At 42.8% G+C, this 26531-nt stretch overlaps 3 protein-coding genes across 5 annotated transcripts; 2 read left to right on the forward strand and 1 right to left on the reverse strand.

Moving 5' to 3' along the window:
• Positions 1 to 95: 95 nt before the first annotated feature.
• On the forward strand, positions 96 to 3051 carry pcmtl (l-isoaspartyl protein carboxyl methyltransferase, like). 3 transcript variants are annotated; one of them, XM_084569233.1, is made up of 9 exons: positions 96 to 148; positions 504 to 639; positions 769 to 873; positions 1002 to 1033; positions 1147 to 1251; positions 1344 to 1464; positions 1561 to 1646; positions 1906 to 2075; positions 2195 to 3051. In XM_084569233.1, the coding sequence occupies exons 2-9, from the start codon at positions 522 to 524 to the stop codon at positions 2229 to 2231; spliced, it is 774 nt and encodes a 257-aa protein (XP_084425359.1). In that variant the 5' UTR covers positions 96 to 148; positions 504 to 521; the 3' UTR covers positions 2232 to 3051. The 3 variants fall into 3 exon arrangements, with proteins under 3 accessions (XP_084425359.1, XP_084425361.1, XP_084425360.1); XM_084569235.1 differs by having other exon boundaries at positions 101 to 148; positions 2159 to 3051; XM_084569234.1 differs by lacking the exon at positions 96 to 148 and adding an exon at positions 162 to 188.
• Positions 3052 to 3469: 418 nt separating this feature from the next.
• rpusd2 (RNA pseudouridine synthase domain containing 2) lies at positions 3470 to 6794 on the forward strand. Its single transcript, XM_084569302.1, has 3 exons — positions 3470 to 4090; positions 4416 to 4712; positions 4803 to 6794. Exons 1-3 carry the CDS (start codon positions 3479 to 3481, stop codon positions 5613 to 5615), a joined length of 1722 nt encoding a protein of 573 aa, XP_084425428.1. The 5' UTR covers positions 3470 to 3478; the 3' UTR covers positions 5616 to 6794.
• A 1166-nt stretch (positions 6795 to 7960) lies between these two features.
• On the reverse strand, positions 7961 to 23718 carry disp2 (dispatched RND transporter family member 2; the record flags this gene model as incomplete). The annotated part of the gene is made up of 10 exons (XM_084569530.1): positions 7961 to 11314; positions 12987 to 13145; positions 13342 to 13439; positions 14181 to 14296; positions 15955 to 16070; positions 16607 to 16730; positions 16861 to 16890; positions 17374 to 17642; positions 17849 to 17987; positions 23624 to 23718. 10 exons carry the CDS (start codon positions 23716 to 23718, stop codon positions 7994 to 7996), a joined length of 4467 nt encoding a protein of 1488 aa, XP_084425656.1. The 3' UTR covers positions 7961 to 7993.
• Positions 23719 to 26531: the final 2813 nt, after the last annotated feature.

Below are 26531 nucleotides of genomic sequence, written 5' to 3' on the forward strand. Positions count from 1 at the left end.
CCCGCCCATCAAACTGCTTCGAGCTGTGATTGGATGGCTACGTTTTCATTCGCAAAGGGCGGCATCTTATTGGCCAAGTGGTGTTGCTGACAGAGGAGGGGACCAGGAAGTGAGTCTCCGTTAGAAGGGACGGTGGCGAATTACTAAGGTAAACAAGCACTGCTGACCTCTGTTGAATTGTTGTATTTGTGAGTATTTTACGATTTAACGCACTGAATTCATCATTAACAACTATATAGTGATATTATGTGTTCATAGTGTAACATTAGCTCGCTGTTATTGCTGTAAACAGGAGTGCATCTGCTCGCTGGCTAACTGTCAAGTTCAGTTTAATTTGTAAATAATTTGCACTGCCACATTCAGCTCAGTCTCCTTGGGATGATTAATAGACCTGTAACAAATTACCCAAATGAGCACGGGGAGGATACAACCGGGCAGTTAGATGCATATTACAGTCATTATCTGTGTGTCACGTACTCTGGGGTCTGATCATGTCACTGCAGGGAGATCCAGTGTAGGAGATGCGAGCAGTGTTGCGCCTGGCAGTAGTGGCTGTCCCTATGGGTGTGCTGCTGTCCCGGACCATGGCGTGGATGTCCAGCGGCAAAACACATCCAGAGCTCATCAGCAGGCTGAGGGGTAATAGGCTGATGTCAGGGACTTGAGTCTTTCCCGTATACCTTCACTGACCACCATAGACAGGTTTAAGACGTAGGGTTGCATTCGTCCATTTACATCAGTGTCCTTTCCTCTCCTTTTCTCCACCAGATCATGGGGTGATTCGCAATGACAGAGTGTTCAATGCCATGCTGGCTACTGACAGAGGTCTCTACTCTAGAGACTATCCATACGCAGACTCTCCTCAGTCCATAGGTACTCAGGCCAGTCACACTAACACATACATACTTATACCTAGCAATATGGTATCAGGTACTCCTGTCAATATGTTGTCTTTTAGAATAATAGCATGTTTGATGTGTGTTATGGTATTTTTCTATCAGGCTTCCGAGCGACCATCAGTGCACCACACATGGTGAGTAACAAACCCTGTCAAACAGATAACTGAGATGCATTATACAGTTGGTAGGACTAACTAATTTACAAGTATGCGTACACTTAATTTAGCAAAGGTTTCCTTGTTGACAGCATGCTCATGCGTTGGAGCTGTTAAGCGACAAACTAATTGAAGGGGCATCTGCACTGGATGTAGGTTCAGGAAGTGGATATCTCACTGCCTGCTTTGCAAGAATTGTAAGTTCAAGTTTAACCATGTCATTTCATTTGTTCATCTAATTAGTTGTATACAACAAAGTGCAACAGCTGAATTTTTCTGTTCTTTATAGACAGGACCCAGTGGCAGAGTGGTTGGTATTGAACACATCGATGAACTGGTTCAAATGTCGGTGAAAAACGTGCAAGCTGATGACCCAGAACTGTTGTCCTCTGGACGTATCAAACTTGTAGGTGAGTCAGGAAACATGAAAGTCCTCTTTCAGTTATTAATGTTTAAACTGCACAGCTAGACAATACAATTAAAGCCATACCTACTTCTGACCTCAGTGGGAGATGGAAGACTCGGCTACCCAGATGGAGCACCGTATGATGCTATTCATGTTGGTGCAGCTGCAGCTACTGTTCCCAAGGCTGTAAGGACGTTTGGCTTTTACTCTTGTGAGAGAATAAGATGAATCAAGCAATCAATCAGCTCTTTAAAACTTTATTTTGTAAGTCTACAAGTTATGGTTAAAATTAATTGCAGTTTAAACAATAATTGGGTCTCTGAAAGAACTGCGCCAAGTGTTTTAAACTTCTAACATACAGACTTAAGACAGACTGAATTAATGCCTTAACCTGGATGATCAACACACATTAAAAGCCCTGTTTTTGTTTTTCCACTAATGGTAGCTCTTGGAGCAGCTGAAGCCCGGTGGGCGGCTGGTTCTCCCAGTGGGCCCTGATGGTGGCAGTCAGGTTCTAGAACAGTACGATCGGCAGAGCGATGGCACCTTCCTCAAGAAAGCTTTGATGGGAGTGGTCTATGTCCCCCTGACTGACAAGAGGCACCAGTGGCCGGGGTAAGAAGACACCTTTCCCTTTTAAATCTTAAACCAAAAAACACCACTCACTCCCAGCTGCTATACTTTTTCTCTCCCCCCAGAGGTGAGCTCTGACTGCAGTGTGGTTGCCCCTGCAGGAGGTGGCGTTGGTGCTGCGTCTCTGGAGCCCCGTAGCACTCCTCACAGTTCCACTTAGCTCCTGTCTTAACGACATCCTGCTCTGCTGGGTTGTCACCTAGCAACATACAAGGGGGATCTTGCTGTGTTTGCTTGACCAGATAGTCTTCCTAGAGAGCTAAACCACAGAGTGATTGAATAAGTGTCTGCCAATCTACTGATTACCCTGTTCCCAGGATCCTTGAAGTCAGTGACATGAACGCGGAGAATGAGAAAACTTGTGATGTTTTGCAATGATACGTTTGCTATGACTCTTTGAAAAGCGACAGCATGTTGTTATGGATGCTGGTGGGGAATTCACGTACATACTAAATTTGTGTGTAATCTTAAATGAATGATTTGGTTCTGAATGCAATGAACATAAAAACGTGTGCAAAAACAAGCCATGGAATTTGAAGAAACAATTGGTAAAGTAATATATATATTTTGTGTTAAAGGATGTTTCTTACTCTGTACTTATACTGTATGAAGAATATGTCCCATTTGTTACTGTAGATAAGCGAGGATGCGTGCCAAAAAAACAAAACAAAAAAAACGATTAACTGGGGCATTTTTAAACTGTACAAATAGTGTAATTATGTGTGAACATCAGATTTATTAATAAAACCTACTAAAATTAAATGTGCACTGATTGTTGTCATTCTTTTCTTATAAGTGGCAGGAGCCTCCTTTTTCCTAGGTGGAAATGGAACTGTGATAATGTGAAGCTACGGGAATGAAAAATGCAAAAATAACTACAAAGAAACACAAACAGTGCACCAAGATGAAATTTGACATTAAATGCAAGGTGTTGGTATGATCTCTATTTCTTGTACAATTGTCCATATGCTAATTTGTACATTTTTGCTTATACTATTTTTATTTTATTTTACTAGATTTTATTTTAATTATTTTTATTTTATTTTATTTAATCTTTCTTTCTTATGTGGTTCTTAAGAGTGTTTGTGCAACTAAGCTACTGTGACCAAGAAATTTCCCTTGTGGATGAATAAAGTTTATCTAAGTCTAAGTCTAAGCCTACTTTAAAAAGGTACAAGGAGAATGAGTAGTTAACAAAAAATTGTAGATAATTTAATTTAAAGAGACTTTTAAAAGACTTTTTACTCTTGTCCACCTTAGATTTCTGTTGAAAGTAAAAGAAAGAAGTAGTATTGGAGGTGTGACCTACACATGGACGCGTTGCACTACATATTAACGTCATCACTGTGCGCCCGCTAGCAAATAGGTCCCTTAGCGTCAGACTGATGCACGTGAATGTGTCATTCAGAATTTTGCTGCCTTTCTTCTCAGATAAAACTAAAGTTAACAGGCGTGTGGCCCTCTTTATTTCGTCTTATAAGGTAAAAAAGTTTCCGCGTTGCCATTTGACTTATCTACACAGCAGCTCGGCCATGGAGCAGTCGGCGGCAGCAACACCGGCGGACGTAAACACCGCGGTGCCAGTGGAGGAAAGCACGGCGACGGAGGCGACAGAAACCGGCAAACGCAAAAACAACGAGGCGGAGGAACCGGAGACGAGCGGCCGAGGTAAGAGGCGAAGAGGCGCGGGAGGGAAGAAGCTCCGTCGGGGCGAGAGATACATCCCCCCGCCGCAGAAACGCAACCCCGGCGTCAGCTTCAGCCAGGAGCATTTCGACGAGACGTCCTACTACTTCGAGGGTGGCCTTCGTAAGGTGCATCCGTATTACTATGACTTCAAAACCTACTGCAAAGGTCGGTGGATTGGGAAGAGCCTCATGGACGTGTTTAAGAGTGAGTTCAGAGTCGAGTCCATAGAGTATTATCAGAGGGCAGCCAAGGAGGGTCGCATACGGCTCAACGAGACACCGGTGGAGGACCTGTCTGTGGTGCTCAGGGTGAGTGTCATCTGTTTCATGTCCATGAATTCAATGAGTTTAATCAGTTACTAAATACCCTTTGCCATTAGTTTCATCTGTTGGTTTCTTGCACGCAAAAGACAAACTTGGGTTACGCCTCTCATGTTTGAATGATACTAATATCCATATGTATTAATTCCATGTAGATTTAAATATCCAAAGCTTTCATGATACATGATGATCCATTACTATTTTGAAAGGGGTAACTGAGTCAAATCCCAAAGATGTCTGTTTTACCTGGTGTCATCCTTGACTGAGGCCGTAAAAGTTTTAATCTCTCCCTCGCACATACGCATGCGCACAGAACAATGACCACATGAGGAACACCGTGCACCGCCATGAGCCGCCCGTGGTTGGCAAACCCCTGGAGGTCCTGGTTGACGACGGGGAGGTGCTTGTGGTCGACAAGCCCGCCTCGATCCCCGTGCACCCCTGTGGCCGCTTCCGCCACAACACCGTGATCTTTATCCTGGGAAAAGAGCACGGCATTTCCGAGCTTCACACGGTCCACAGGCTGGACAGGCTCACCTCTGGGGTCCTGCTGTTTGCCAGAACGCTGGAGACGTCCCAGAAACTGGACCAGCTGGTGAGAGACAGACAGGTACGTTCAGGACGGGTTGGACTTGTATTACGTACATCAGTGGGGATTTAAAAGTTCTCCAAAAAACTTCCTTGGTCTTTTTTTTTCCAGGTTGAAAAGGAGTATGTGTGCCGAGTGGATGGGGAGTTTCCAGAGGGTGAGCTGATCTGTGAGGAGCCCATCCTGGTTGTTTCCTTTAAAATCGGCCTTTGCCGTGTTGACCCAAAGGGAAAGGAGTGTCGAACCGTCTTCCAGAGGCTTAGCTTTAATGGAAAAACAAGCGTGGTCCGGTGTTTACCCCTCACTGGGCGCACACACCAGATCAGAGTTCACCTTCAGTACCTGGGCTTTCCTATCCTCAATGATCCCATCTACGGGTCTTCTGCCTGGGGGGCTCACAGAGGGAAGGGGGGACTTTTAGAGAAGAGCGATGAGGAGCTGGTTCAGGCCCTGGTAGAAGAACATCGCTCTCAGGAAAATCTGAACCTGCTGGACATTGCAGATGACTGCATTGCTGTGGTACAAGAGGCAAAGAAAAACAAGACATCAGAGAAAACGGGCAAATCAGAGGACAAGTCTGAACCTGACAAGAGTGGAGAAAGCTGCGAGACGCATGCTGATGCTTGTGCTGGTGACAACGGCCTAGATGGCACCGAGACGGTAAACACTAACGTTTCACCCAAAGAATCTGAGAACGCTCCACCAACCACATCAAATGGAAATCTAACGGAGGCAAATGAGTCTGCTCAGAAAACTCCTGGGACTCGAGACCACCTGTGCACTGAATGTGTTCTAGTACGTCCAGACCCAACAGAGAAGGAGCTCGTCATGTATCTCCACGCTTTACGCTACAAAGGACCTGACTTTGAATATTCCACGCACTTGCCCGACTGGGCCAAAGAGGACTGGATCGAAGTAGAATAGAGCTGACCCGATGAATACAGCTGATGACCAGCGCGGGAATCCTTAAAAAGATTTTATTTTGAGGTTTTATTTTGAGATCGGTGTACAATACCAATGCCAAAAAAATAGTTTTCAGATTTATATATAAATGGATTCTACTTTAAGGACTGTTTTAATGCCACTACTATTTTAATTTAATTTGATCCTTGAGGCCTGTAATCTGTCTGTTACAACAGCCACAACGTTGAAATAAACAAAAAGCCAGCGTGCAGGAAAATAAAAGTTTTATTTTGTTTCGGTTTTGTGAAAAATCAACAACATCAACAGCTTTAAACAATAATGGTGGTGACCTTTCTCTGTCCATAGAAAGTCCATGTTTGATTTCATTCTTCTGTAAGGCAGGGTGTTCTTGAGAGTGATTTCAAGTGAAGGCTCATTGAAGGTTTGTGATTATACAGTCAAGATGTCAAAAGCAAACACTTCTTACAATGAGAAAGCTTGAAAGTAACCCCGGCACGTTTCATATAAATCCTGTCAAGGTCTTAGAGCTGAACCACCGTCATCACACCTTCAACACCTTCTGTGTTTTATAGTTAACACCATATTAAGGACCATAAATGCTTCTTATTTTACTTTTACACATCCTTTGCACAAACGCACACACAATTCCAACTGTTTCAGGCTATGAAACAACTTATTGAAAGAAATTTGGCACATGCTGTTCATGTCATAAATACGGTCATTCGAATGATATTGCAGTACAAGGAACCAACTGTTGTGGCAGCTGTGGGACGAGGTGTGGATAAATTAAAGGCTGTCTTCTTTATATATTGACCTCTTGGGGTTTCTCTTAACAGTGCAGTACGGTCTGCAAATAATTAGCTGTTCCTTCAGTGACTCGTGACAGTACAATTACTGTGTTTGAAACAGAAGTTAAAGCCCCTGCTTCTCCACAAAGGCTAAGGCGTGTATGCTGACATCCATGGATGCTGGAACAGTATGCACCTTAATTTGCAAACAGTGTATAATCTCACAGATAGTGCTGTATCTGTATAAGGAACCTTTTAACCTCTTAAGGGGACCTATTATCTCATCTTTGGCCCTGTTTTCTGGTCTCTGCTAGAGTACCTTGGCATGATTCACAATTTTTGTTTTCTCATCCTTTTTGACGTCCTCCAGCCTCTTACACCGCCTTTGCCTGAAAAGCCCTCTTTCTTCTGATTAGCATGCTTTGCAGAAGCCTTGTGAGTGCTGCCTCTTCCTTTGTTTTGGAATTTCTTAAAGCAAAATGTAAACCTAAACCTACTTGAGTCTGAATCTGATCTGCAGTAGTGTGGCATAATAGTGGTTGTTTTTATACTGGAGTTAGTTAAATTGGCCAAGGAGAATGCTGTTTGACTTTATTATTATTATATAATTATTATTATTATGCCCAGCACATCTTTGCCGGGCGTAATCTGTTCCCAATGGAGCACTCCTGACTCAAATTACCCCCCTAACATTTTTTGGGCAGGCTTCCAGACTAGAAAAGCATAATAGGTCTCCTTAAAAATCAGTACATAAGTAAACATAACATTTCTTGGCACTGACACTAGTATAAACAGCATGTTTAAATTGACAATGAAACACTAAAAGCAAGCCATGACACCACAAATGACACCGCTAACTGTAGGTTTTCTGCTTTTCTACGTCATGGTCACAAATAACACATTGTACATTGTTATCACCACAGAGTACGAAACCAACTCACTGTGTTTAAGTGTTAGTTGTTTGATACTCCAGATGTGATTAGTTCATGCGGATAAACTGTATGTATTACAGCACACGGGTATGCACAGTGCAGCTCTATCTCTGTAAACTTCACCAGTCCATGAATGTGTATGGCTCATTGGTGTCAGCATGGAGAGAGGCCAGCTGCTGCACACCGTTGTCGCTGTATTTGTTAAAACCCACTCTGTGTAGAGTGTAGATGTCCAAAAGTGTCAGGCACAAAGTAAATTCTGCAGGCAGAAGGTGCAGTAATGGATGCTTTTTTTTTTTTTTTTTCAGGTTTGGTTTCGGTTGTGATATTGGTGCAACATTTTGGCTGAACAGAAAGCATCGACTTTCACTGCCTTCTGTTTGAAAATGCTTAGTTGAACTAGTCATGCTTTGATTTGACCTTTTTGGTGCTCAGGTCTCATTTGTAACGGACACTGAAACAACCCTAACAGCAACATTAGACAAACATGCTGCCACATGTTACTTTTGCAGTTGGCTTATATTTCCTTTTTCAGTATTGTCCAAATATAAGCTCCTTCTGTTATTTCTGTTTGCTTCTGCAAGTACAGCAATCAATTTAAAAAATAAATTACGATCAATGAATGCACAGTGTTTGAGAAGAATTCCTCCAACTTTGCTCAGCACGTATCCTCCCGCTGTCCATCTCTCTTTATCCAGACATCTGGTAAGTCTGGCTTACTGTTTGGCAAAATGACCACTTCTTCACTTTGGCTGGTGCGGCCCTTACCACAAGTCTCATAAACTGTTTCTTTCAATGAGAGACGAAGCGTGTCTCTCTTCCCGTTGAGGTGTCCTGGTTGTAACTGAACCTCTGCCTCCCCTTCATGTTGCTGTACGTTTGAAGGCCCTGGCTCTATATCACTGAGGCATGTTTCACAGGAGTCCTCCAGGCCCTCGCAGGAGCTCTGAGACTGGGAGGAGAGGTGCCCTTTAGGGTGACGGTGATGGTGACTCTCTTCTCTGGTATTTTCGTCTTTGCAGAGCGATGGCTGGTCAGTGGTCTCCATTGTGTGGCTGATGATGGTCTCCTCTATGCTTGAACATGAAGAAAAGGATGTGTTGCTCCAGTGCTTCACCCCAACAGATTGACCCCTGCAGGTTTTACACAGCAGCTTGTCCTTGGCTACATCTTCTTGTGTCCGGCCTACTGGACGGAGGGTGTTTTCTTTGTAAGGAGAAGAGGTCTGGAGGGCTGGTGGTGGTTGGCAGAGCTTATGTTGATGACTGCAAAGCTCCTCACTCTCCCTATCCATGCCCACATCTCTCCCACTGTACTCGATCTCATCAGAGAGCACCGAGGGCCGGTTGGACAATTTACTAGTGCAGGTGCTGTTTTCAAAGCTGTCACTCAACCGATAAGCCAATGGCTGCAGCTCATACTGCTCCGGCCCTCTGTTCCCACTACCTCCCCCTGCTTGTTTCTGTCTGTGCTGACGTTGGTGGTTGGGGTAGAGATAACCACCTGTTTCTTTGTCATAGCTCCTCCTCACTCTTGATCTGCCAAAGGCCCCGTTAGCAGCCGAGGCTGACGAGGAACCGGGCTCGGAACAAGACGACAGTACGCCCTCTGTCTGCTCGGAAAAACATGGCATGGTGATCACTCCACAGTTTTTCTGGGGTCCAAAAAAACAGCACAGTGACTGGAAAAAGAAAGTTGCAAATCCACATGCTACACATTTCACCAAAAACAAGAAAATCCCAAGCTTTCTGAAAATCAAGGCCGTGGCTGGTAACATTATTATCCCCATGAAGAAAAATGCACCTGAAACTATTGCTACGGGACATCCCATCCTTTTTGTGGAGTGTGCTACTTTCCCAATTTTGTCCGAATGAGGAGCTAAGCTGTACGATATGCAGTAATTAGCAATAAAGTCAACAGACAACCCCGCCGCAGATGATATGAACAGAGCCTCGATGCCACTGAGCTGCCATTCAAGAAGAACAAGGAGGCCGACAGTGACAAACACGCTGCCTCCTACAGCAACAGTCCCATATATGCTCAGTGGAATATTCCAGGTGGTTAAGATAAGCAAAACAAATGTGAGAGCTACTGAGAAACCAGCTACTGCCAGAGTCTCAGAGCTTAAAGACTGCTGTAGATCAAAAAGAGACAGCTGACTGATGAACCAGCCGTTCTCCAGCCCATGTGGTGCTCCTGATATCTCTCTGTTAAACCATGTTTGGATTTCTTTGTAAAAAACACTAGTTCTGCTGAAGTTGAAGCTGTAGAGGTATGTAGTTTTGAACACCAACACAAGGGCAGCGACCCGGCCATCTGGCTGGAAGTACAGGCCTCCGCTGTGAGCCAGATGGCCCTCGGCATACCTCTCCGCCAGCATCATACTAAGGCAGTTCTCAAAAACGCTGGGAGGATAGGGAAAAGGGATGTCATTACAGCAGAAATGAAAGGCGTCATCACTCTCAGAGCACCTTCTGACAGATACCCACTGAGTTAGCTGCTCCACTAGACAGATATTGTCAGATATAACCTCTTTATCCTCAGGTGATGGAGGAGAATAAAAGCTCTGGTTCTGAACCCGTCCGCAGAGATCCCTCAACCAAACCTGAGCGTCAGGTTGGCTCATGTTAAATCCTGGGTCGAGAACTAAAGAGCCATTGCTTGTTGGGTTAAAGTGATCCCCATTATCAGTTGGTTTGACGCCCCAGACTAGCATTAATGTAACAGGCTTATCCTCTCCATTTCTCTGTCTCTCAAACATAAACATGTGACGGTACTCTGCATCATATCTTTCAAATGGGTGACTGGAGCGGAAAAGCTGGGTGACCGTGCTGTCAAGAGTCGGCAGCTTCATGCCTGGTTCAATGCAGGACATGTACGTGCCCCCAGCAGCGAGCACTGCAAACCAGCACACCCAGATGTACCTAAACTTGACCACCCCACAAGGGAGGATTTTTAGGAACAATAAACTGGAGGTGTCGGCCAGACCTCGTTTTAATTCTCTCAGCTTCTGACCAAGACTAAAGAGACATCTCTTGCGTGAGCTTGTATCCCAGAAGCCGCCAGGGTTTTTGGAGCAGCAGGGTTTCCATCCTTGCACTGCTACAGATGCAGAGGACATCTTTGTGTAGCGCTCACGTAGAATGAAAGAGCATGGCAGCCACACCAGCGCCAAGAGTGAGCTGATGAAAGAGGCCGTTCCGAGGTAAACAGAGAAGCATCTGATTGCTGTGATGCTGCTGAGATAACCAGAGAAAAATGCTGCGCTGGAGGTCAACCCTGATGCTAAAATCAAATAGCCAACTTCCTGCAAGGCTCTGTTCACTCTCTTCTCTAGGGAGGCTGAGGGATTCTGAGATAGCTGCAATTTCCAGAAATCAGCAAAGATGAAAACATGATTGGAGCAACTTCCTAAGAGAATAAGACCGGCAGAGAGGTTGACCATGGGAAAGAAAGTCAGGCGAAATGCTACTTTGTAGAAGAAATAGGAGGTTAGGAGGGAGCCTGTGATTGCTATTACAGATAATGCTACTATAAAAAGAGAGTGGAGATACAGAGCCATGGTGAAAAGAAGAGATACAACAGCTAGGACCGGGTATACCGAATCTCTCGCCAGGTAATACTTGAACAGGGTCTGCTTGATGCCAAAGTCTATGCCAGTAATTGTCGTATTGTTGTAGGTCAGATCGCTGCCTTCGAGACTGTTCATGTACATCTCCATCATGTGTTCTCCTTTGTCGACGGGTAGGAACAGAAGGCTGTACTTCAGCGTCGGGATTTGGTATTCAACAGTCTGTGGGCCAAGGAAGTCTTTGTCAACTAGGAAGTGCAGGATTTGGAACACCACCCGGGATTGTTTGCAGTAGGAGGGAACATAGGAACAGCTGCCATGTTTGGGTCTCTCGACACAGGCTTCCACTAGATGTCCTTTATGGTAGTCCAGAGCGCATTTCCGAAGGAGGCTCAGAGACTGAGAAACCTGGTGTTAAGTAAAGAGAATGGAAAATAAACTTCTAGACACCACAACAGAGCTGAGTTATAATGAGGTTCTTACTTAGGAATGCCCACATTCCCTTAACCCTTTCCAAAATTGGTTTTCTGGCAGAAGAAGAAAGTTCAATTGTCTTTAATGTCTACTTCTCAATTTTCTGCTTTACAAGAAAGAAAATAGTCCAGCACATAAACCATTGTTGTTCTAACAGTTTTATGGATTATAGTGTCAACAGTTTAACTTCAGATGTTTGGGTATGTGTAATTTTGTAGCTTTGGAAAGAGCCACTTGAGAATCATTTTCCCTTATTTTGAGTGTGAGATCAAGCTGCCCCTGGGGGTAGCTCTATATTTATCACATATGAAAAGTGGTATTGGTCTTCTCATCTAGGCCTATAGACGCCTTAAAGCCTTCCTTTAAATACTACCTTAAAAAAATGGAAGTTATATCAGCAACTCTTAGGTATGCTTCGCCAGAATGTCATGTGTAAGCTCTTCTGCTGAAACTTTAAACTGTAGTTGCATTATCAACTAAATTAAACATTTATTTCAGCTACAGACAAGATTCGTAGAAACATACATACATGATGGGCTCTAAAGGGGAATTACCGTTTTTTACAACCTGGACCTTATTTCTGTCATAAAATACAATCGTTTACTCACCCATATAACTTTGGTATCATTTGGAGACGTTTGGAGGATTCGATTTAGATCCAGCGTAGCGCCGTGTATATCCATATAGTGGGAGTGACTGGGGCACCAAAACGCAGCCTCTAAATAACACATTAACTGCCGCGAAACTTGTTAATTTCACCAATATTTTGTTATGATACACTAGTGCTATTCCCCGTTGAGTCCGGAGTTCCCTGTTATCTATTCGCGGACGTGCAGCGGTTTGTTGTTCTTTGCCCAGCTGTTCCTCTCTCTGCCTCCACATCCTCCTTTCAACGAGCTCCTCATCCATATACTCTGGCTCAAAATGGTAAGGACGTCCGTCATAAACAAAGTCGTCGTCCACAACCTCAGAATCGGAAAAATATTCAGCCATGTTGCAAAAAACTAGCAGTAGCAAATTACAGGTAAACAAGCCGACCGTCGTGCGTGCAGCGCTCAGAGATGACTTCCAGGTCAGAAGTTAGTAGATCAATGTACAGACCCCGGATGATGATAACAGGTAACTCCGGACTCAACGGAGAAAGCACTAGCGTATCATGACAAAATATTGGTGAAATGAATGAGTTTCACGGCAGATTATGTGTTATTTAGAGGCTGCGTTTCGGTGCCCCAGTCACTTCCACTATATAGATATACGTGGCGCTCTGCTAGATCTAAATGTCTTCCGAACGACTCCAAATGACACCAAAGTTATATGGGTGAGTAAACGATTGTATTTTATGCCAGAAATAAGGTCCAGGTTGTAAACACTTTAAAATAACCTAAAATTAAGGATCACTTATTAGATGTTTGCTTAATGAAAACTGTGAGGTGCAGCTAAAAGCTCTACTGTTTCCAAGGTCCAATATGAATTTCTTTCCTCAAAAATATTAGTTAATTTCTTAAACTATATGCACTAGGGTAAATAACAAAATGGGCTAAACTTGTGTTTATATCACATCTGATAATTATCTTTAATGTTTAAAATGAGAAGAAAGCTGCAGTACTTGCTGTGAAGTGAGGCTGAGGCAGCAGGAGGCATTGCTAAGGACTGCCAAGTAATTCCCCAGAGACCAGCTCGGACAACAGCCGCTTCTGGACGTTCCCTCGACTTCCACCCTCACATGCTGCTGGCACAGGTCCTGGAACTTTGCCTGGGAGCGAATCTGAGTCAGGAGGGAAAGGTTTTTTGTTTTGAACACGTGCCCAGCTTTGAAACAAATTCACAGAGTTAATTTTAATGTATTTTTTATTGGATTAAAAATTAAATGTGTGAGTGAGGTTGAAAAAAAGCTGATGACTAAACAGATGACTAAAGGCCAAAGCAAAGGTGAGATGAAGGAGTGAGTAGTAGGAGCGTACCCTGGATTGCTCCATCTCACACATGGCGTGGATCGCCTTCAGGCTCCAGAGGCTGGCTGAGTTTTCTGATCGAAACACCAGCTGGGCCAAGCGCTCGCCTGCATGGTGAGAGACAGATGGATTCAACACAGAGGAACGAGGTGACCAGCAGTGATTCATCAGTCTGTGGTGGTAAGAAATGTTCAGAGCAGTTTAAGACTCTGCCCGGGGTTTTGAGATATAAGGTGAAAGCAGTCGAACAGCACATTTCATTTGCATTATTTCCTGGCATCAGCGTTAAATAAAAATTAGACGACTCCAATAAAATGCAAACCTCAAGGCGCAGAATTGCTAATAAATCCAATTTAAACAGCGTTCAGAATTTTAAAAGGAAAACCGAAGTTTGGTCTTTGATCTAACAGCCGACGATTTCAAAGAGCTACAAGAAGAAACTTACGGATAACCTTTCCAAGAAACAGCACTCCACAAACTGCTCGCTTTGAACTAAAAACTATGATTCACAGCTTTCACAACTATTATTACCTCACCTAACTATAACTCCTAACTCATTATTACCTCATTATTCTTTGTAAACTAATTAACTAATAAGCTGCGTCTTTTACCTTTGTTTAAATACAGTTTAAGAAGTTGCTCAACTGCTGAATGGGCACCCATCACATTTCCATTTCTATTTTATTTTTGAACTGCTGAGTATGCCAGGGCCACCAGGCTTATACATCACTTTCAACCTTTGTAACTAAATTTATTTTAATACCGTCTTCGCTTTATTGTTCCTGTGATGAACAGGTGTGAGGGTTATTTTTCTTTACTGAAAGACTCGGCCATCAGGACACACTCACCTGGTGCATCACAGAGGAAGGTGTCTAGAGAGGAGTCTCTAGCCAGCATCCTTTTCATTCGCACTCTGGAGGCGTCTTGACTGCCACTACCGTCTCTGCTGACAACACCCCCGTATCTAACACAAACAGAAGCGCACAGATGCCATATTTTAGCTGGTTTATTTTGTTCAAAACAAGCAAAGAAATCTCTCTACTTAAGCAGTCCTAAACTTTTGGTAATTGCTTTTTTCGACACTTGGGAGTAGCACAAAAACATGTAAACACAACTCTGGCAGCTTTTCAGTTTATGTCCTTTTATAACTGAAGAGCTGTCAGTAAGCAAACAATTGCTTAGTCAGACATTCAGCTGGCTTGCCACGGAGTTTACATTCAGCTTGCATTGCACAATGTTCAACTTCCTTCTATTTCGAATCTTAATTTCCTACTTCTAAGAAAAGAGTAACTAACTAGTCACTAGCTAGTTACAAACATCAGTTATCAGTTTGATGCTGGGTAAGTATACAATAGGTTTATCAGATCTACGTTTGTACAAAATCTTTCTGCTTTCACTTCAGGTGCATACAGACTATAAGATATCTGCAATTTGCAATCCAAACTTCGCAACATGTACCTAAGAAACTGATTATGTAGATACCAGTGGTGGGCCATCAGGGCCAGCAAAGCCTTCTCTGCTGGCCTAAACTTTATCAAAATCACTGACTTACATTTTAATATTTTTCCATTAATCTTAAATTAATTATTGCTAATAGCCTATTTTTTTCATTTTATGGCTTGTCCGTAACTTTGCATTAGACTGCAGGCGGCTGAAGCTTGACATACATTGTAATGACGCTATTCCTTTAACCAGTCACATTTCAAGTTCATATTCTTAGACCTTCTCTGTGGCCTACGGAAGCGTCAGCATGTTCACATCCTCTGACTTGGGGGTCAGAGAGCCGCTCCATTTAAGCCAAGCTAGCAGTTCATGTTCATCTGTTGCGAGCTGCACAAGCAAACCATCCCTGTTAACGTTTTGATAGCTATTTTTTGAACCCACAATGGCGGAAAGAGGGGAGGCTATTGATTTGGTTGGAGATCTTCTTAGAAAGACCGGCTTTGAAGGAAAAGCTGGATCTTGTGACGCCCAACCCAGGACCTAACTAGCCTGACCCAGCTGGGAAAAGTGTGTGTCCGCCACTTTCAGGTCAGCTACTATGAGCGCAAGGAGGAGAACTCTAAATTGTTTATTAAGTTCTGGTGAGTAAAATTAATTATATTGACATCTTTTATCTATATTTTTGCCATTTTATTGGGTCGACATTGATGCTTCTGCTGGATTTGACGTAAGAGGCGCTGGTGCACAGCTGCAGCGAGTAAGAGGAGACGTTTTGAATTGCTTTAGTGATGACATTCCTCTCACTATATGAGATACCTGTCTACGATGCAACGTACTGTTTTATTGCATATCCATATAGTGTTGATGGTATCTATAGCACTGGCGTTATAACGATCGTATTAAGACGTGCTTTGAATGAGGTTGGAGGGCATCCAAAGGCCTAGATGGAAAATGCATAAGTTTTCATTTTTTAGCATACTAACATGATTTATTTTTCCTCTGACAATACATGCACAAATGTAATGAATATTTGTGGCATCGCACTGATTAGACCCTCATTAATGCTGTATTTTTTACAGTACAGTTGATTCTATCAGTGACACGGCATCTGTGTGCACCAGTGAGTGTTGCAGTGTCCCTGGGTAATAATCCTACATTTTACTAAAACTCTTTGCTGACCTTTTACTGAGCTGCTGTGGCAAAGGAGATAGAGTTTTCCCCGGGCCAGTGTTCTCCTGCAGCTCGGACAAGCTGGACTGCCGAACTCCAATGTACGTTCCCCGTGGCTCAAAGCCCTGAAGAAAGAGAGCACACACGCACATTCACACACAAACAGACCTCAAAGCTAAAGACATCGTGTGGACACTGAAGCCAATGTGCACACTGCAGCAGCTTACTGGATTAATTAACATTTGTTTAACGAGACCTGCTGTATAAAAGCAGAACTCTATACTGTCATTATAATTTTCTATTCTTATGTAAATCTGCCGGGATTAGTCTTTCACATGTTGCGTTTTCAGAATCGTTTCTTAATAAGTGTTTATCCCATAAGCATGCATCTCAAAGGTGAGAAGATGTATTTAATTAAGATGACAGCGAGTGCGATCTAATTCAACGCGGCTCACTGAATCGGAGATGAGACCGAAGTAACTGGATATGGTTGAGATCATGACTCATTAGGGAAACAGTAATTAACATTCAGCCTGAGGTGGTGAGGGAGCTTTGTGTTGTAGATTTGACACAGGGCACTGCAGCAAGTGAAATTTTAGGATTAAAATGGATTGCTTTTGTATGTGTGTGTGAATGTGTGTGTGTGAATGTGTGTGTTCACCAGCAGTGGGTCAGAGAAGTCTGGCAGTGGACCGATGAAGAGTCCGGCCAATGAGCATCCCAGCAGGAGCACGGCACAACCAATCAAGACCGCCAGCGGATAGTCCACTATCACCTGGGAGTAGCTACCAGATACAAAACCACAGAAGAAGAAGAAGCAGTTTGTGACAATTAATAAAAATGCATTATTAACAAAATAGGAGAGATAGGGAGTGCCTTTGGACTTTTAACGTGAAAATGGGATTTAGTACTTACTTTCTAAGGATGCAGTAGAGTCCTCCATTCCTGTTAATGAAAGAAAAACTGTTATCTCTAGTAGAAAACTAATAGCTTTATCATGATTCAATGCAAATTTGAAAAAGAAACCACTGTAAGTGTCCTTCAAGGAACTGTTTGACATTTTAGAAAATATACTGATACTAATTTTCTTGGATAGACACAGGTGAAACTATTTTTGCCACAGCAATGCAAGGCTACGGCAGACAAACAATTAGCTTAGCTTAGCTTAGCATGGCATAGACATCTTGTTTGTTTAAGTCATATAAAAATGTGTCAGTTTTACACTTTGGTTTGTAAATGGATTAAACGAAGAAGATGTCGTTTGATAATTAGTTTGGTTTAAGGTTTACAGATGGTGGACAATCCCTCAGCCTCTTTTGTATGGTACGCTAACTAGCTATCCTCTGCAGCTCCACTTTTACTACACAGAGGTTGATCTTTTCTAACTTCCAGAAAGAAAGCAAAGGAAGTGCATTCTCCGAAACTCACCTCACGGTCACCACGTGACGCTGCTTTGGTTTCTGCGTCCCGCTTTCATTTGACCCGTGCAGCCAGTGACATCTCACCGCCCCGTGACGCGATGCCTGATGGCCAGAACCACAGCTGTGTCCAACTGGAACCACTACACCTCCTTCTGTAAGGGAACCAGTGGCGTCTGAGTGACAGCTGCGACAGGCATTTGGTCCGTGATGGCTGCAGAGGGGACATTTTCGGGACTGCGGTGAATCGAAGGCCCCAGGTTGAGGACTCTGGGGAACCTACAGGAAAAGAAAGAAGGTGAAATACATTTTATACGAGCCATATAGTAAACAGAGAGGGATTACATTATCAGAGGATTGTGGTATAATTAGAGTCTTTAGCGTGACACAATGACTTCCCACTGAATCTCAAATCCAGCACCTATTTAAATTCTGGTACACATCTTTCCTGAACAGCACAGAGTACATTCAGTGCTCGGGCATACTTGGTGATAAAGCTGGAAGGAGGAAGAGGGTCTTCCAAGGCTGCTACAGCTGTCACATAGCTCCCTTTCAGACTGGATGAGTGTCAACTGGGCCTCGGCAGAGCTGTCAGGGGGGCACAGAGAAACCGCCGGGATCTTACTGAAGAGAAGAGAGAAAATATGAAAATATGAAAACAGGAGGGAATAAATGACTGGCACCGAAGCAACAGTGAGAGAGGCGGCAAAGTTCTTTTTAAGATGGAAATGCAGGAGTTCCGTCTGTAAACAGTGACTGACATCGCGGTCTCTCCACTGTACTCCTTGGCTCGGCTTCGTCTCATATTCAGTGGTGAATTGAGCAGCCCAGCAGAACTAATGAGCTGAAGAATGGATTTCTGGGTAGCACGCTGTGGCTGCTGGAAGTAAGGAGGGCCGACTGAAACAGGAGGGGGGAGGCTGTGAAAGGGAGGCAAAAGGGGGGAGAGTGTGAGAGGATATTTTCACATCATGCCACCATGTCATCGTGGATAGATGTGTAGGTGCCTGTCCAGGACAGATAACATGACGCTGGGGGATGACTCACGGGTGAAGGCAGCAGTCAAGAGAACCCTGGAGAGGTGTGTGTAATGATATGCCTTTCCTTGTTGAGTTTGTGACATATTTCTTTCTCATTCCTACAATATATGCTGCAAGCTCTCCTGAAAAGTTGCAAAGAAATGTCTATTTTTAGGCATGTTTCTATATGGATGGCTCCTGGATATACAGTACCTAGGTATGCAGGTGTTCGTGGTTCCCAGAAGATGACATTTTAACGATCTCCTGATTTTTTTCCACTGGCATCACACTGAGGTTCATGTTTGTAGTCTTAAGTGAAATGTCAGAAACGATTCAATGGATTGCCATAAATTATAAAATGTTTGTTTCATCTGGGAACCCACTGGCAGGCCGACCCCGTAGGGTTAAAATGCACAATATCAAGCATGGCTCCTTTGAGTGGAAGGTTTGTGCAGTCTCTGGTCAGCTCAACTCTTTGACAGTTTTTGATTTAGCCCTTAGTTAAGCAGAGTCAGGCGGAGCCAAGATGGCCACAGTCATTGAGCTTCAAAACTCCTCTTGAGGAATCGTATGGGTCGAGACTGAGGAGTTCTTGTAACCAAATCTTGTCCACTGCCCAGACATTCAGTACATTCATATGCAGACTTTTTATTATAAAGATTATCTCAGATTAATACGTGACTTGTTATACAGCATCAGTCTCAGATCAATATGCATATATGCAGGGTTGGGTAGTAATGGATTACATGTAATCTGGATTACGTAATCAGATTACAAAAATCAAGTAACTATAATCAGCCCAGATTACAATACAAAAAATCTGTAATCAGATTACAGTTACATTGTTGGGGATTACCTGATTACATTTTATCAATAAACCTTTGATTAATGAGCTTTGAAACATTAGATGTGAAAAAATCCTAATATGTTGTAAAAAGAACATGTTCACTTTTGTTCTATGATATGTTTACAGACTTATTTACAGATTTATTTTGAGATTTTGAAAGACATGTTGTGGATATGTTATGAGAAATGTTCAGAAAGAGAAATATGAGAAAAGATAGAAAAATGTTTTAGGAATGTTTTTAGTTGTAAACATTCAATATGATGTGAGAAAAGAGTTAAACAGGTTGATATGAGGATATGGTCTGAAAAACGGATATGTTCAGAGTAAAGAAAGTACTTAGTAATAAATATAAAGTTTTTAGTTAATACAGTTTTTAGTTCATTCACAAAGGAATGCTTTACTGAGAGCAAAAAGTTTTCTTAGATGTAATGAAATAATAAAGAGAAAAATAAAAAGAGAATTCATTGATCAATTCTGTGACGGTGTCTTTTACTTAAGGTGCATATTTATTGAAGTAATCTAAAAGTAATCAGATTACGTTACATGTTTTTGGTAATCCAACTGATTACTGATTACAAAAATTGCCATGTAATTTGTAGTCAGTAATGGATTACATTTCAAAGTAATCTGACCCAACCCTGCATATATGCCATACATTGGTTAAAGACTAATTAAACTAATGACGCTCCCTGTCTGCCAAGGTTGAATTTTGCGTTAATTTGCCGATGTAAGTTATGTGCTAAACTAAGACTGTGAACATGGTGAATACACCTGCAAAACATAAGCATGTAAGCACTGTCACAGCCTGTTTGAAAGTGGCAGTTTAGCAAAGGACACTAGTGTGGGTGTATGCTCTATTCATATTCTAGTCCCTTTGTGTCGTGTAAAAATGCTGGAAAAACATTTTTTATCTGCAAAACATTCGTAAGATATAAAACAATTTTCAACCGAAACTATAGCTATGTGGTGTTAAATCTGATAGGACATGTAGGGCAGTTTATTTTAGGGTTTATTTAACGTTGTCCGCTCTTACTAATCTGAAACTAGACTAAAATAAATAAACAGACCTAAATGAACAACTGCGTAACGCTCAGGCTGTATCTCAGCACAGGGGCCTGAGTATTCTACCACATGCTTGTTTTTCCACAGTAGACTGGATGCGACCGCACTTCCTGTCTTGTCACCATGGCGACAGAGTAAGTCAACAGAACCTAATTGACCTGGCGCTGTTTTATTTGCATCCCATAATAAGGCACACAGATGATGAGCAGTCTGCTGAATTGGTGGTATACATTAGCCGGGGGGGGGATTATGGAGCTCAGTGAAGAACTCAAGCTCACATTTTACTGAAAAACTATAATATGGTCTAAATAATAAATAGGCCTCAATGTGCACAGCAGCGTTACAGATTGTAAACCAGTCTATTTAGGTGCACAGATGAGAGTGTAAACAAAATGTATCCTCGAATCAACCCTGCCGACTAATTTAAGACCATTTCTGCTGCTCTAACATAATAAACTCCATCGATCCCGTGCTCCACGCAGCTTTAAGATGACACTAAATTATAATATTTCGCAGATATGTAACATCTGCCTCCCGACCACGGGGCTCTAACACATTGGCAAACGCGCACACACGAGGGGAGCAATTTGTGGAACTCATCAATATTTCAGTGGATGAATACAAAAATACATCCAGGAAGGTGTCACAGAGCTGCTGCTGACACCCAGGATCAGGAAGGACACTGGCAGTGCCTTCAGGATGGCTTCACACATCTGCATTGTGCAGCACGTAAAAACAAACGCTACATGAGTTTTACTGGAATCTGTTGCCAGTTTATTAGATAAACTATATAAAATAACGTGGCCTCATTTAACGGCTATTGGATATAAATAATAATAGACTGAAAACTCTCGTTATAACAACACAGCCGAAATAACAACAGATGCAGCAGAGAGAGAACATTATAGTCTTTAGGGCAGTGGCTTGGATTGCAGGGATGTTATTAGAAATGAATTAAATGTAAGTATTGATTAACCACCTGTGACACAAATGAAGTTGAGTAAAATGTGTATATGGTATGGAAGATCTACCGGGCCAATCAAATTGCTTGGCCAAGCTTTATGTATTGATGGACAGAAGACGTAGACACATTATCTGACACATTAAACACATTATCTGACCAGCACTGAATTGAGATTTACAAAAAAAAAAGGTGGTGTTTAGCACTGACGCCTCACAGCAAGAAGGTTCTGGGTTCGAATCGATCGGCCAACTAGGACCTTATTCCGGCTTCCTCCCACCGTCCAAAGACATGCTTGTTAGGTTAACTGGTCGTTATAAATTGGCCGTAGGTGTGAGAGTGAATGGTTGCCTGTCTCTCTCTGTGTTACCTAGACTGGCGACATGTCCAGGGTGTACCCCGCCTCTCGCCCAATGACAGCTGGGATAGGCTCCAGCCCCTCGCAAACCTCCAGAGGACAAGCAGTTACAGAAAATGAATGAATGAATGGATGAATGGATGAATGAATGAATGGCTCTGATGGCTTGTGCAGTTTCATGCAGTGGTACTTTTTTCTCTGTATTAGATGAAGCAGCCCCGTATTGAAATCCTATTGTTCATATTGAGTCTGCCTACCTACGTCAGACTGCTACTTACCTACCGCTGCAAAGTGTACAACCAATCAGCCATAACATTATGACCACCTGGTCATAATCACTGGTCAAGTGAACTACACTAATTATATTAGTATTATGGCACCTGACAGTGGGTGGCATATATTAATCAGCAAGGGAACATTTTGTCCTCAGAGTCAGTGTGATAGAGGTATGGGCAATTGGAAGGATGTGAGCAGCTTTGATTGGCCATGCTGTGATGGCTAGATGACTGTCAGAGCATCTTCTGAACTGCAGCTCCTTTGGGGTGTACCTATCACATGCGTGCACGTGATGAGCAAAGGCTGGTCGTTGTGGTCCTGTCTAACAGACGGGGTCAAATTGCTCAAAAACTACTGATAGAAAGGTATCAGAGCACACACTGCATTAAAGTTTGTTTTGTATTGGGACTCTATTGGCTCAGACCAAGGTCAAAACCTCTCTCCACTGCTGAAAGCTCCTACAATGGGCACATGAGCATCAAAACTGGACCATAGAGTAATGGAAGATGATGTAGTGTGATGAATCATGATTTCTGCGTCACTTCTCTGAGGAACACATGGCACCAGAATGTAAGGAACAATCCCTTGCCATTGCCATGGGTGTGTGCTTGGTCTCCAACAATGTTCAGGTGGTGATAACAAAGTAACATCCGCATAAGACCCCGGTCAGTGTTATTCATATCACCGTAAGATAGTTTTAATGTTGTGGCTGATCCGTGTATATAACTGTGGTTAAAACTGAGTGTCTAAAGTCACCTTTACTGTGTTCAAAAGACTCCGCAAGGAGTCCAGATTTCTCTGATACTAAAGACTGTCAGCATACTGTCTCCTCTCCCTGCCTTCAGGTCTCTGTCTCTCCGCCCATGTCTCTTGCATCTCTGGATGCCAGTCAATGTCACGTCTTTCAACATTTCCTAACCTGACAATCACACGCCGAGGAGGAGCACGAAAGCTCACTCTGTATGCCGGAGCCCAGCCGTTAACCTTTCTAAAAAGCATTAGACTTGAAGCTCTGCCTTCAAGTTATGGAAGAGGGGCCAACAGAGGCTTCTTCTTTTAGAGACAAAAAAAAAAGAAAGAAAGAAAAAGTGGCCTGTTGACAGGGTGGGGTGACAGGTCTCAGCTGTTTCCAGCCCTGCTTTCATGTTTGAAGCCTCTCAGCCATTTTTTTTTTTCTTCTTTTAATATATGCTGGGCTGCTATAGTGGAGAACAAAGTGAGTGACATGGTGACACCAGTGACCCAGAGAGCTGGCTTGACCAAAGCAGGAGGATGACACTGAGCAGACCGAGTCAGCTGCGTGCTGTCCTGATTTATGCTGCATAGAGTATGTCAGTCATAGGCAAGGGAACAGTCTGTTTATATTATGAGAAATGAATGAAGGCACTGGCTCTAAGTATTGCCTTCCTAAAGCAGTGACACGCAGGGTGATCTAGTGTAGTAAGTAATGACAATAAACCTGACAATCCTTCTAAAAAGCACATCATGTATTTTAGTAGCAGAACAAACCAGGAATTTGAAATAACAATAAGAATATTGTAATGCAGCATAACTCATTATATATATGCAGAATCCTATTATATACAGCATAAACAGCTGGACTGAGTGGGCGATACTCTCCGCGGTCAGGAGGCTAAAAACACATCACGTCTACTATTACTACCGTCTTTAATTTTTTTCCCCTGTGATCAAGTTACACAGTAAACAGGCAAGAAGAAAGAAAAAAAAACAACCCACCTCTGGCAAGCCTCCTGAATTTCCTTTTCATCTACGGGAGAATCATCCATCACAATCGCATCCGTGCTTTCTCCTATCATCGAGCAAGCCTCCATCCTCCTCCTCCTCCTCCTGGTGCGTCTTTTACTCTAAAGGTAATTATAATTCTTCCCTGTCATTTTTTTTTTCTTTTCTTTTTTTTTTTGTACCGGGCTGACTAAACAGTTAAGCTCCCCATCTGCCTAGGCTGAGTCCACGAGGATGAGGCGTACGGGCTTGTTTCTGGGGCTGCTACTACGGAGCAGCACCAGGGCTGTTTGGGTTAATCTGCCCCGAGCCGCGCTCTGATTGGCGGAGCCGCGGTGATGGCGAGGACGCTGCGCGGTCGCTGTCCAACCGGCCGCGGGGCTGGGAGCACCGAGTGACGGATGGCAAGCATCGGTGCCTGCCTAACTGGAGAGGACAGGGGGGCTACAGCTGCTGTCTGACGAAGGTGCACAGACAGGGACGCTGCGGTCACTTAAAATAATGCTGATAATAATAAAGTGTGGCTTCAAGCTGCAGTTAATGAAGAGGAGGCTGAAACACCTATAGTATTAGTCATTAAATTGAGCTAGGGTTCAAGAAATCTTCCATTTTCAAAAAAATAATAATAATAAGCTTGCAACACATAATAATCTTAATGTTATGGCCAAGTTATATTGCACATCTCATACACAAATTAAGTTGGATTTACAAGTTGTAGCGATTCTGTTAATATAAATAATTTAGTACAGCAATGAATAAAAAATATATATTAAAACACCCTTACATGGCTCATAAACCATTTATTAACAACTGCAAACGTGAGGATGGATTTAAATAATCTTAACTAATGATGTAAATGCAGATCTATGAGAATGTGAGAACGGGGATTGCCAGCTCTATAATGTTCTGTCACTGCATTATTATCGGAGTAAGAAATTGAACGCAGCCAAATGGATCTTTCACAGACTGGCAACCAGCGATTTTCTTATTAATATCTTATAACTGGTCAATAAATCAATAGTAAAGGAAGTTAATGAATGCTGACTTATTGGAATGACTTTATGTAGAGTTAAGGTCACTTGAGGGGGGTATTATTCTATTATTAAGTAGAAATGGTGCAGTAACTATGAATATTCAGTAACTCCACATTCATTCATTCATTCATCTTCTGTAACCGCTTGTCCTGTGAAGGGTCGCCTATCCCAGCTGTCATCGGGCGAGAGGCGGGGTACACCCTGGACAGGTCTCCAGTCTATCGTAGGGCTAACGCTGAGAGACAGACAACCATTCACACTCTCATGCACACCTACGGCCAATTCAGAATCACCAATTAAACTAACCAGCATGTCTTTGGACGGTGGGAGGAATGGACATAGTGAAGTGGGAAGCGTGGAGTACAAATGAGTGAGAAATTAAATGAATAACAACTAAAACATTAATAAGTATATTTTGATTACACAAATCTCTGTAACATCTCTCTTCCAGAACGCTTTCCTTCATTTGGTGTTTTGATAATAGTGCTGGATTTGCTTTTTAACACACTGGCCCAGAATCTTCCTTTGGTTTTCAGTAGGCTGAGATCTGTTCAGTTTATCATTCACATCATTTTCTCAAACTGTTCGGTTACACCTTTGCACCCTGTGGGTATCGGAGTCAGACACCCTGTCTTCTTTTAACCACACGCTATAAACCTTCCATTTTCATGAAGCTGATAGTTGGGGCTGGCTCAGGTGACCCTGGACAATCCTTTAGTTACGCTGCTATAGTAATTGACTGCTGGAGGACTCACCTCTATTCTCCCATCTCTCATTCTCCTTTTATCCTTATGCTGCTGCCCTTTGCCATGTCATCAGTTCTGCGTGTCTCTCTTCTCACTTCTCTTCGGTTTCACTTACATCTTTTGTTTCTGTCTCTCTTACCCTGCCGTCCTCAAGCATGTGAGTTCTTCTCAAGGTTTCTTCGCATTAAAAGGGAGTTTTTCGTTGCCTCACTTTAGTGCTTGCTCCGGAAGTTTTAGGCTCCGGGTTCTTTAAAGCATTTCGAGAGTGTTTGGATTGTTATTGACACTATTCACAAATCTGCATATATCGTGAAGGACTCTCCTAGTTCACTGAAGGTGAGCTGTGCTGTCTGGCACCAAGATGTTAGCAACAGATACTTAATGTTCTGTATGTTACGAGGTGTTGAATCCATGGATCACACTTGTATTGTGAGTCCAGCGCATCCCACAGATGATGCACAAAAAGTGTAAAAAGAAAACATGATTCCCATGTGCCCAGTGCAGAGTCTTCTGACAATGGACAGGGATCCATTAGCCTTTAGAGATTAGCCATTAGAGAGCCTTGGACAACCATGACCCTGATGCAGATTCACCACTTTTCCTTCCACTTATCATTCTTCTGGTCCCCTGGTCAACGTTGCTCAAATCCCTCCACTTCTCCATTTGTCCTGCTTCTAACACATCGACTTTGAAGACAAAATGTTCACTGCCGAATGTATCTCACCCGCTGACAGGTGCCACGATAACAAGATTATCCGTGTTATTTGGTTAGAGCTCTTAGCCAATATTAGGGCTGATCGGTGTAAAAATAAAACTGAATTGAACTGAATTGAAACTGAGATGTGAAAAGAGTCTTTGTCATCCTAGAAGAGGTCATTCCTGTCGTGACAGAAATCTTTCGTAATAGAATAAAGGTGATCACTCAGAACAACTTTGTGTTGATTTGCATTGACCTTTACCTCTAAACGGATAATTGGACTGAAGACCATGCCAACCTTAGGGTCAAGGATTGTGGCTTTTCCTTTAATTTCTCAAGTGTCTGTATATTTCCTTTGGTAACAATTACAAAGAAGGTCACAGGGGAATTAGTTTGTCAAAGGCTTTATTAATACTGTATGTGTA

The sequence above is a fragment of the Chelon labrosus genome (assembly GCF_963514085.1).
Source record: "Chelon labrosus genome assembly, chromosome: 20".
In the NCBI taxonomy this organism is placed as follows: domain Eukaryota; kingdom Metazoa; phylum Chordata; class Actinopteri; order Mugiliformes; family Mugilidae; genus Chelon; species Chelon labrosus.